Source organism: Mchenga conophoros, linkage group LG23 (genome assembly GCF_057382185.1).
Source record: "Mchenga conophoros isolate Kocher_MC1m ecotype Shallow Benthic linkage group LG23, M_conophoros_male_GT1.1, whole genome shotgun sequence".
Lineage (NCBI taxonomy): Eukaryota > Metazoa > Chordata > Actinopteri > Cichliformes > Cichlidae > Mchenga > Mchenga conophoros.
In genome coordinates this window covers 47,057,290-47,069,722 of record NC_140547.1, presented here as the reverse complement: position 1 = coordinate 47,069,722, position 12,433 = coordinate 47,057,290, and the positions used below count along the sequence as shown (strand labels likewise).

The window sequence follows — 12,433 nt, the reverse complement described above, 5'->3', positions numbered from 1 at the left end:
ATAAACTTACAGATTTAAGAGTCAAAAAGTGTCAAAAAGTCTGTATCCTTACCCGAGAGTTTCAAGTTTACAGTCAGGACTCTTTAGTCCAACACACAGCAAATCCAATCCTGAATCCTGCAGGTAGTTCGAGCTCAGGTCCAGCTCTCTCAGATGATTGGATGGGGAGCTGAGAATTTCAGACAAGGCTTCAAAGCTTCTTTTTGAGAGTTTACAATCTCTCAGCCTGAGGAAGAATAACAATGGAGACATATTCTTTTATTCATCTAGCATTATTAAACATATTTGTTCATAGATTCACTTACAGCACTTTCTTGGATGCTTTGACCACTGGCAGCAGCTTCAACAATGCCTCCTCTGAACGGGAGTATTTCTCCAGGTCGAACTCATCCAGATCTGATGACAGTAAGATGAAGACCAGAGCCGACCACTGAGCAGGAGACAGTTGATCTGTGGAGAGACATCCTGATCTCAGGGACTGTTGGATCTCCTCCACTAGAGAACGATCATTCAGTTCATTCAGACAGTGGAACAGGTTGATGCTTTTCTCTGCAGACAGTTTCCCACTGAGCTTCTTCTTGATGTAGTGAACTGTTTCCTGATTGGTCTGTGAGCTACTTCCTGTCTGTGTCAGCATGCATAGGAGATCCTGATTGGTCTGCAGTGAAAGACCCAGGAGGAAGCGGAGGAACAAGTCCAGGTGGCCATTTGGACTCTCTAAGGCTTTGTCCACAGCACTCTGGTAGAAGTCTTTTACAGTAAGTGTTTTCTGGAAAATTTTAAAGAGAGGAGATTGTTTCTTAAGCAGGTTGACTCCAGAGTTGATGAAGGTCAGATAGACATGAAGAGCAGCAAAGAACTCCTGAATGCTCAGATGGATGAAACAGTAAACAACGTTGTTGAACATGTGGCACTCATCAGCTTTAAAGATCTGTGTGAACACTCCTGAGTACACTGAGGCTGCTCTGATATCGATGCCACACTCTGTCAGGTCTGATTCATAGAAGATCAGGTTTCCTTTCTGCAGCTGATCAAAGGCCAGTTTTCCCAGAGACTCAATGATCTTCCTGCACGACTCTGTCTCAGCTCCTCCATCATACTTGATGTCCTTCGTTTTTAGGTGAAATAGCACAAGGCGTAGGTAGAGCTCTGTGAGAGTCTTAGGCAGATCTTTGCTCTCTTTGTTCTTCATGACAAACTCCAGAACTGTAGCAGTGATCCAGCAGAAGACTGGGATGTGGCACATGATGTGGAGGCTTCGTGATGTCTTGATGTGTGAGATGATGCTGCTGGCCTGCTCCTCATCTCTGAATCTCTTCCTGAAGTACTCCTCCTTCTGTGGGTCAGTGAACCCTCTGACCTCTGTCACCACGCCAACACAGTCAGGAGGGATCTGATTGGCTGCTGCAGGTCGTGTGGTTATCCAGAGGCGAGCAGAGGGAAGCAGTTTCCCCCTGATGAGGTTTATCAGCAGCACATCCACTGAGGTGGACTTTCTAGGGTCAGTCAGGATTGCAGTTTTGTGGAAGTCCAGAGGAGGTCGACACTCATCCAGACCATCAAAGATGAACACAACCTGGAAGTCTTCAAAGATGTAGATTCCTGCTTTTTTGGTTTCAGTAAAGATGTGATGAACAAGTTCCACCAAGCTGAACTTTTCCTCTTTCAGCAGATTCAGCTCTCTGAAAGTGAATGGAAACATGAACTGGATGTCCTGGTTGGCTTTGTCTTCAGCCCAGTCCAGGGTGAACTTCTGTGTTAGGACTGTTTTCCCAATGCCAGCCACTCCCATTGTCAGCACTGTTCTGATTGGTTTATCTCTTCCAGGTGGGAGTTTAAAGATGTCTTCTTGTCTGATGGTTGTTTCTGGTCTGTCTGGTTTCCTGGATGCTGTTTCAATCTGTCTGACCTCATGTTCATCATTAACCTCTGCAGTCCCTCCCCCTGTGATATAGAGCTCTGTGTAGATCTGACTCAGGAGGGTCGGGTTTTCTGTTGTAGAAATCCCCTCGAGCACACACTGGAACTTCTGCTTCAGGTCTGACTTGAGTTTGAGCTGACACTCAGTGAGAATCTCTGCATGAATAAACAGCAAATGACACAAATGAGAAAACTGCATTCTGGTTACTGTGGTTATGTGTTCAGTTCACTGGACTCTTGGTGTCATGATCCGAGTGAGTCTGAGTAACTTTCCACAGCATCAGCTCTCCTCCCCTGGGTGGAGCCCTCCTCACTCCTCCCTGCTCCTCACCTGTTGCCAATTACTCCGGCAGTATCTACGAGCAGCACTCACAATGAACCTTCTCCAGATTGTGTGCTTAGCACAGTCAGTTCTCTGCCTCACATTTTGTCTTGTGCTCCTCAGCTTGTTTCGCGTAACCCTCTTTTCCTGTTCCCTAGTCGGCACCTGGATACATCTTCCAACTCTCGCCATAAGTCACGCCTCAGGATTCTGGCCTGCCACTGCTGGGAAAACTCACTCTTGCAAACTGCCATCCTCACCTGCCTGCCTCCCTGTGCACCCACATCTCACTCTGTACCCAGATTTAATTCATCTCCTCCTCCAGCTGATCTCCACCTGCAGCCACGTAACACCTCTTAGTTTTTAAATCTTGGACTCATTCACTACACTGTGGACCACTCTGATTATTATCTCCTTTGTTCCAGTGATCCTGGATAGTTTCTATTCGCCCGATTCTGCCCCTGTTGTTCCTTTGACCTGCCTCAGCTTATGTTCTGGCCTCAGCTCTGCACTTCTCATAATACCTCGCTTGCTGTTGAATTTAGCCGTGATTCAGCTTTCTCTGTCAAGAAATCTAGTAAAATACATTTATTTTAAAAGTCACTCAGCCTCCGTTTTTTGGTTCTGTGCTTGACTCCATTCCTTTTCATGAGCCATTGAGCCCTGACACTTGGGTTATAACTGAGGGCAGGTTTTATAGAGACACATTTGATTTAATTGTGTTTATTTATACAGCACCAAATCAATACTAGCAACATTTCACATATTACATAAACAACACTATGGAGCCAGTGATGAATAAATATGTAGAATAAATGAAAGAATTTCAAGTATAAAAGTTTTTTTTTATTAATTCCTCCAAATAACAACAACAGTCACCCCAATGTGCTTTATATTGTAAGATAAAGAACCTACAATAATACAACAGAAAAAACCCCAACTATCTTTTTGGGTCCTGAAAACTGAAGGCTCTGCCTCCCATTCTACTTTTAAATACTCTGTGAACAACAAGTAGGCCTGCAGAGCGAGAGCGAAGTGCTCTAATAGGGGGATATGGTACTACAAGGTCATTAAGATAAGATGGGGCCTGATTATTTAAGACCTTGTATGTGAGGAGCAGGATTTTGAATTCAATTCTGGATTTAACAGGAAGTCGATACAGGAGAAATCTGCTCTCTCTTTCTAGTCCCTGTCAGGACTCTTGCTGCAGCATTTTGGATTAACTGAAGCCTTTTCAGCGAGTTTTTAGGACTTGCTGATAATAATGAATTACAGTCATCCAGCCTTGACGTAATAAATGCATAAACTTGTCACGGCTGGGGCAGCAGTCGTGCGGTGGAGTTAAATGAGGACCCAAGTTGCAGACAGTGGTGGAGATGCGAGTGAGGTTTTATTTACAGTGAACAAACCAAGGTGAGGGCAGAACTAAACATAAACCTAAACTGGAAAAACTACAGTGGATGCAAAAGTATTCGGCCCCCTTGAACTTTTCCACATTTTGTCACATTACAGCCACAAACATGAATCAATGTTAGTGGAATTCCAGGTGAAAGACCAACACAAAGTGGTGCACACGTGAGAAGTGGAACGAAAATCATACATCATTCCAAACATTTTGTACAAATAAATAACTGCAAAGTGGGGTGTGCGTAATTATTCAGCCCCCTGAGTCAATACTTTGTAGAACCAGCTTTTGCTGCAGTTACAGCTGCCAGTCTTTTAGGGTCTGTCTCTACCAGCTTTGCACATCTACAGACTGAAATTCTTGCCCATTCTTCTTTGCAAAACAGCTCCAGCTCAGGCAGATTAGATGGGCAGCGTTTGTGAACAGCAGTTTTCAGATCTTGCCACAGATTCTGGATTGGATTTAGATCTGGACTTTGACTGGGCCGTTCTAACACATGGATATGTTTTGTTTTAAACCATTCCATTGTTGCCCTGGCTTTATGTTCAGGGTCGTTGTCCTGCTGGAAGGGGAACCTCCGCCCCAGTCTCAAGTCTTTTGCAGACTCCAAGAGGTTTTCTTCCAAGATTGCCCTGTATTTGGCTCCATCCATCTTCCCATCAACTCTGACCAGCTTCCCTGTCCCTGCTGAAGAGAAGCACCCCCAGAGCATGATGCTGCCACCACCATATTTGACAGTGGGGATGGTGTGTTCAGAGTCATGTGCAGTGTTAGTTTTCCACACATAGCGTTTTGCATTTTGGTCTCATCTGACCAGAGCACCTTCTTCCACATGTTTGCTGTGTCCCCCACATGACTTGTGGCAAACTGCAAACGGGACTTCTTATGGTTTTCTGTTAACAATGGCTTTCTTCTTGCCACTCTTCCATAAAGGCCAACTTTGTGCAGTGCACGACTAATAGTTGTCCTATGGACAGATTCCCCCACCTGAGCTGTAGATCTCTGCAGCTCGTCCAGAGTCACCATGGGCCTCTTGGCTGCATTTCGGATCAGCACTCTCCTTGTTCGGCCTTGTTCGATTACACACAGGTGCACTCTATTTAGTCATTAGCACTCATCAGGCAACGTCTATGTGCAACTGACTGCACTCAAACCAAAGGGGGCTGAATAATTACGCACACCCCACTTTGCAGTTATTTATTTGTAAAAAATGTTTGGAGTCATGTATGATTCTCATTCCACTTCTCACGTGTACACCGCTTTGTGTTGGTCTTTCACCTGGAATTCAAATAAAACTGATTCATGTTTGTGGCTGTAATGTGACAAAATGTGGAAAAGTTCAAGGGGGCCGAATACTTTTGCAAGCCACTGTAACAGACAAACCTGAAAACATAAGGACAGCGGGGAATACACAGAGATGACACAAAGAAGGCTGGATAGAGAGACGAGTAGTAACACTGATTAACACAGTAATGCAGACGACACAACGAGGAACACAGGCAGACACATACTATAAATACACACAAGGTAATGAGGGAATGACACACAGGAGGGGAGCACAGCTGATCCTAATTCACAAGACGAGACACAAACCTTCAAAGTAAAACAGGAAACAGACTGTTTTACAACACAAACTCGGGGACACGAACAGAACACAGAGGAAAGACACAGGTAGAGATCAACCTAAGAACTAATACAAAATCAGAATTAACACAAAGTACACAAGGTGATACCAAAAATGAAACGAAACGCTGAACGACCCAGGACCATGACAGAACTAGTTTTTCAGCGTCACTCTGAGACAGGATATTTCTAACTTTAGAGATGTTGCACAAATGGAAGAAAGCAGTCTTACATATTTGTTTAATATGTGCGTTGAAGGACATGTCCTGGTCAAAAATGACTCCAAGGTTCCTCACAGTGTTACTGGAGGCCAAGGTAATGCCATCCAGAGTAAGAATCTGCTTAGATACCATATTTCTAAGATTTTCAGGGCCGAGTACAATAACCTCAGTTTGATCTGAATTAAGAAGCAGAAAGTTAGCGGCCATCCAGGTCTTTATGTCTTTAAGACATTCCTGCAGTTTAACTCATTGGTGTGTGTTATCTGGCCTCATTTATGTTGATAAAACAGCTCTAAAACCAATCTGACAATATAAATCTGTAAAATGGGCAGAAAACCTGCTGCTGGTCCCATTTTAATCAAACCAACCCAAAGAGCAGATATTCATGTGTGTACACAGGAGGTTATTTGTGCAGATGCATAAAACATAAACTGTTGGCTTTCTGCAGTCTCTCACTCCTGAAAGTGTTGGCAAGTGTTTTGGATTTATTATTTATATGGATTTTAATGGCACCTGTGTAATGTTAACTAATGTTTTTATTGTTTATGTGTTTTTTGTTTAGTCATTCCCTGACTTACCTGTGGGTTCTGGGATGGTTTTATTTAAATTCTCCAACAGATCATTCCTGTTTATCCTCCCCAAAAGATTTTTAGCAACTTGAAAAGTGTTGATAGAGTAGGTATCAAACATCAGATCCACTATGTTCGTCCTCTCTGCATTCTCCAGTTTACTCTCTGGGATTGCTGGTAAACCTTCTACAGACCCGTTCTTCAGATGCCACTTGAATTTTTCAAAGTCATCACGTCCCAAATCCTCCAAAGTCCCCAGAAGGATTTCTTTAGGTGTCGTCATCTTTTACCCTGTAAGGATCCGATAAACAAAGACTGTAACAACAGCTGGAGAGGTAATTGTCTGATTTATCAGAATTTAACTTGATTCTAACAGCAGTTCATCACTACCACCAATAAATTTCTAAGGCTCAGAATGCAACAAAATTGCATATAAAGAAGCACATAGAGAAGTATCCAAGTAACACTTTGCTACAATATAAAACAAACTATTATAAATAAAGAAAATATATAAACTAAATATATACACTACCCGTCAAACGTTTTAGAACAGCCCAATTTTTCCAGTGTTTTTGTCACGGTTTGCGAGCCGTGTGTAAATTATCAAAGGACCCTTTATGCAGGCAGCTCAGATGCAAGTGAGTTTATTCATCACATGGTGATACAAACAGAAATGGCGAAGGTGAGCATGGAAACTAAGCAAAAACCTAAAAACTAATAGTACACGAATATGAAGAAGTACACGAAGGGAAGACGAAAACACGGAACACAAGGGGTGGGAGCAAAGCACCACAACACATCACTATATAGACAGTTACACAGAGGGAGACACAGAAGGCAACAACACAGGGCGGAACAAATGGACAGAGAAGACTAAACACAGAACAGAGCGCACAGAGAAACAAGGGGGACAGGGAATCAAAACCTAGGAAGCATAGAATAACTCACAAACTAAACTGGCATAACACAAAAATCACAAAGAACTGAAACCACTAGCTCAGGAGACCCAGGACCCTGACAGATACGCAGACGAACCAGCAACTAACAGAGGCAAACACAAGGCTTAAATACACAGAGGGATAACGAGGGAATGAGACACAGAAGGAGGACACAGCTGGGAGTGATTGACAAGACGAGACAGAGGAAACGCAAACTAAACACACTGACATGAGACACGGACCTTCACAACAAAGCAGGAAATACAAAGACTGAACTTAGAGGTACAACAAAACACAGAACCAAAACGTAAGAATAAACAAAGATACATCATGAAATAAAAGATTAACAATACAAAACAGAAAACACTGAGTCACAGACCCAGGATCGTGACAGTTTTATTGAAAATATCCTTTTTATTTCTCATTGCACTCTGAAATGAACGCATAGTACAAATAAGCAGTTGGAGTTAAAAATAAATCATGAAACACATTTATAGACCAAAGTTTATTCTAAACGTTTGACTGAACACACCCGTGGCTTCTGTCTACAATAGAAATCAAATATTCTCCCATATCTGTAGCAGATGTTCCCGTAAATGTGGACCTTGTAATAATAATAATAATAATAACTTTATTTATAAAGCGCTTTCAAACAAAGTGCTGTACAACTAAAGAGATAAATAAAATAAAAGCGATACATAGCAATACAGGTAAAAGACACAATACAAGTTAAAAACAATAAAAATGTAAAAACTAAAAGCCATAGAATTAAGACATGTAGGATCGGGTGAACAAATGTGTCTTCAACTTGGTTTTAAAAACCTCCACAGAGCAGCCTGCCGAATATCTTGTGGGAGGTTGTTCCACAGAAACGGGGCATGAAAAGAAAAAGCTCTCCAATTGTCTTTTTTCTGGCTCGAAGAACTTTTAGAAGACCAGAGTCCTGAGATCGGAGAGCACGAGATGGAACATAAAGGTGTAAAAGGTCGGAGAGGTATGAAGGTGCCAATCCGTTTAAAGCCTTGTAGGTGAGCAGCAGGACCTTAAAATCTGCTCGAACCTGACAAGGTAGCCAGTGAAGACATCTCAGAACAGGGGTAATGTGCTCAAATTTCCCAGTTCTTGTTAAAATGTGAGCAGCTGCATTTTGCACCATCTGCAGACCTCTAAAACTTTTCTTTGGTAGGCCAGAAAGAAGAGCATTGCAATAATCAATACGGGAAGACACAAATGCATGGACAAGAACCTCTGCAGTGTCGCTTGACAAAACTTGTCTGATTCTGGCTGATGTTCCTCTAATGATAAAAGACGGTCTTTGTTATCTCTTTTACATGAGATTCGAAAGAGAGCACCATGTCGAACCACACGCCCAAGTTTTTTACCTTGTTCCTGCAATTTATGACACTGTCATCAATTCTCAAGATCAAATTTTGGGACAAGTGCTGAAATTTGTGTGGCCCAATGACCATCACCTCTGTCTTATCAGTATTTAGGAGCAAGAAATTATCTGATAACCAGCCCTTAATTGCAGATAAACAACATTCTAGTTTAGAGACTTCAGCACAATTTCCAATGGTTAAAGGAACATAAAGCTGCAGGTCATCAGCGTAACAATGAAAGGTTACATTAAAAGAACGTAAAAGAACACCAAGAGGCAGCAGGTACATAGAAAACAGCAATGGTCCCAGTATGGAGCCCTGAGGGACCCCATGCCTCACTGCACAAGTCTCGGAGAGATCGTTTTTAAAACTAACAGTCTGAGACCTCCCAAACAGGTGAGATCTCAGCCATGATAAAACATTTCCTGTAATTCCAATAAAATGTTCAAGCCTATCCAATAAAATGCAGTGATGCACAGTGTCAAACGCAGCACTTAGATCCAGCAGTAATAAAACTGAAGTGCGATTGTTGTCTGCATTTACCAGCAGATCATTTACCACTTTGACTAAAGCTGTTTCTGTGGAGTGATTTGGTCTAAAAGCAGACTGAAATGGTTCAAACAGATTGTTAGTTGACAGATGCTCAGTGAGCTGCTTAAAAAACACTTTTTCAAAGATTTTAGATAAAAAAGACAGATGTGAGATGGGTCTATAATTTGCGACTAGTGGTGGGTTTTGATAATCGATTTATCAATTAAAATCGATTCTGGCTTGGATAACGTGATATCGATGCATTAAAATCCTGAATCGATTTTTTAATATAATTTTATTTTGCCCGAAACGCCAGAATCTCAGGTTAAACCTCACAAAACTTTAACAACCACCAAACAGCTGAAACAGTAAATGAGAGCAGGAACACGGATTCTGCACAAAGACGTAAACACAAAGCGCGGAGCCGCCGACGCATCAGAATCAGTGAGATGTCGCCTTTCTCACCCGATGGCACGGACACGGTCGGGGCTGAAAGCCGACAGCTCGCTGATTCTGATGTTTCGGCGGCTCCGAGCTTTGTGTTTACGTCCTTTTTACGCTGATTCTAAAGCTGTTAGTTTTATCTCTCTCCAAACAATATTGACTGAACCAGCAGCAAAAGAAGATCCAAACTACGCTTCACATAAACATCGTCATGAACTCACTCTGACTTTTGCTGTTTTGCTTCCACCAGGATAAAAATCACACTTCATGCACATTTCATGCATTTTAGACCTTCTTCAGAATACTGTATATACTATGGGCATCACGGTGCTGATTCAGAATCCTTACATTATTATTTATTACTAGAGCTACAATAAAAAAGCAAAGAGGAGGGGGAAGTAATAAATATGAAATAATGTATTTATGATGATTCCATTTGTTTCACTATCCACTCTGTGCAGGGCAAAGCTTATTACATGTTTAAACTGTAGAGATACAATAATTTTACTGCTGTAAAATCCAAATTTTGTCTTATTTAAAATATAAATCTAATATAATCTGCTTCGTAAAGTATGTTCTTTAAAATACAGCGTGTGTTTTTTAAAATATTATAATAATGCATAATTATGTGGACATGCATATTAGATCGTTTTTTAGTGAAATATAATCCCCCCAGAAAGGCAGGAAATGCTCTGTAACTTACTTTAAAACTAAATATGTTCACTAAAACGGTGACAGAGCTACAGACCCATGACAGCCTTACCCAGTGAGCTAGCAGCTATGACCAGCACTACATGTGCAGTTAATAAAAGGACAGGTAATGTTTGTCACGCTGTTGCACACACAGCATGCTCGTTTGTTTCAGTTCGTCAAATTGCCACAAGACAACTTACCAACGTGTACGTAATAAGCCAATACTCCTGTGTGCTACACACTACAGTGTGCGCTGTACAGCTACTTACTGGTGATTAATAGTTAAATATTATTGTTGAGGGGCACAGACAGGACTCCGCACGCACACACACATAAAAAAAAAAAAAAAAAAAAAATGTTTTTTAAAAGTTGCCTCAACAAAAGGGCACTTTGGGCACCCATCAGGAAAGGGGCGGGTGCTCAAGCCCCTCCAGCCCCCCCTCTGCATGTGCCTGCATAAGTCACTTAGACAACCTAAAAATGTTATTGTTTGGCTTTTTTCAGTGTTTTGTTTGTTCGTGAGTAAATCGGTTTGGCTGAGATTAAAGTTATTAGATTAGATTAGATAAAATAAAACTTTATTAATCCCCCGGGTGGGTTCCTCCTTGGTTTTTACACAGCTGAATAAACATCAAACAGAAAACTGATTAAACAGAAGTATGAGACGGTCGAGAATTTACTCCAGTGTCCTGTTATATTGCAGATAGCAAGGAGCAGACGGCCGAGTTTATTAAACTCCACCGAGACAGCGGTGACGCTAATCAGAAGGCTAGACTGTCCAATTTCCCCAGCTGTTTACTTCCAGCATATCCAACCTTCTGAGGACCTAGCCCACGTACGCCGCGAAGGCCGGGTCCTCGGGAGGATGCAGCCGATGAATTTGGACACTGTCACTACCCGATCGGGGGTGTGCCAAATGGCGGAGTGAGTAGACGCTCTCTACCGAGTTCTGCACAGAAAGTTCGTGAACAACGGTAAAACCTCAACTTTATGCTGCTAACACTAACAATTCACTAAATAAGAGAAGATACAGCAATCATAGGGCAAGAAGCAGCAGAATGCCGAATCAGAAAGGAGCGAAAAGGGGACTGGAAAGTTCCAAGTCTAAGATAGCGCCTGAGAATGCTAACGAGGAGAGTGCTACGCCCAGCAACGTGCTAATGGATAGCTTCCATAACTACGCAGCTACTACGGTGGCACTCACGTTAGCCGAAGAAGAAGTGGATGAGTTCCCACCTCTCCCTGTTACACCTCTCAAATCGCCAGCTCCGAAGAAGGTGATGTACGAACGCAGCAACTCTGACCCAGTTGATGTAAATGAGATAATTTCTCGTCTGTCGGCACTAATAAACACCAGGTCTGATAACATTGAGAGCATGGTGAGAGAGAACTCCAACATGGTGAAAGAGAATACGCTCCAGATTGAGGGTCTCAAAAAGACGATTGATTTTGTGTGCGTGGAAATGAAAGATATGAAGGGGAAAGTTTGCGACTTGGAAAAAAAAGTAACTAAAGAGGAAGGTCGAGTGGACAACTGCCAACAGAGAATCTCTGAGTTGGAAAGATATTCCAGGAGGTGGAATCTCAGACTACATGGAGTCAGGGAGGCTGAGAAAGAAGACGTAAGGGGAAAGGTGACTGTGATATGCCAGTCTGTTCTGCCAGAACAAAATCATAGGCTGCCTGACATCATCGACACCGTACACCGACTCGGAGCCAAGCGACAAGGTAGCACCAGACCTAGAGGCATCATCGTGCAGTTCACCTACCGAATCTACAGAGATGCTGTATGGAAAGCAGCCAAAACATCCTCCTACCTGCAGGACAATCATTTGAGGTTCGCTGAAGATCTGTCCAGGGAGGACAGAGAACGTCGTGACAAACTGTGGCCGATGATAGACAAAGCCCGTAAGGAGGGTAAGCCGGCTTATTTCGTGGGAGGCCGAGGATTCATCAGTGGATCAGAAGTTTTCCCTCCGTCATAGAGACGCTTATTCAGTCTCCGAAATGACATTTCTGTAAGCTTGTTTACATGGTGAACTTGATATTTTCACCCTCAGGTTAAAGTTTTATTTTGTGTTGAAGAGTGTGTTTATCTATAAAATGCTATATTTAAACCATAGCAGATAGTTAAATACTGTATTTTTATAAGCTTAGTCACTCAGGGTTTTTACTGTTCTACTACCTAAATTGTGCAGCACCCGGTCCCCTTATCCTATAGATCTATTCTTAGTTGTAGAAGTTTAGAACTTACTTTTTCTCTTTCTTTTTTCTAATAACTTTGTCTTTTTCATTTGTTTCTCTTAATACCAGGGGTTTAAGACAAACATGTAAACGCAAAGCTTTGTTTTTATTTGCCAAACAATTTAAAACAGATTTTTGCTTTTT

At 42.1% G+C, this 12,433-nt stretch overlaps 1 protein-coding gene across 1 annotated transcript; it reads right to left on the bottom strand.

Annotated features, from left to right (window-relative positions):
• Positions 1-301: 301 nt before the first annotated feature.
• On the bottom strand, positions 302-6,343 carry LOC146548166 (NLR family CARD domain-containing protein 3-like). Its single transcript, XM_085266222.1, has 2 exons — positions 6,070-6,343; positions 302-2,076 (listed from the first exon to the last, which is right to left on the bottom strand). Exons 1-2 carry the CDS (start codon positions 6,341-6,343, stop codon positions 302-304), a joined length of 2,049 nt encoding a protein of 682 aa, XP_085122348.1.
• Positions 6,344-12,433: the final 6,090 nt, after the last annotated feature.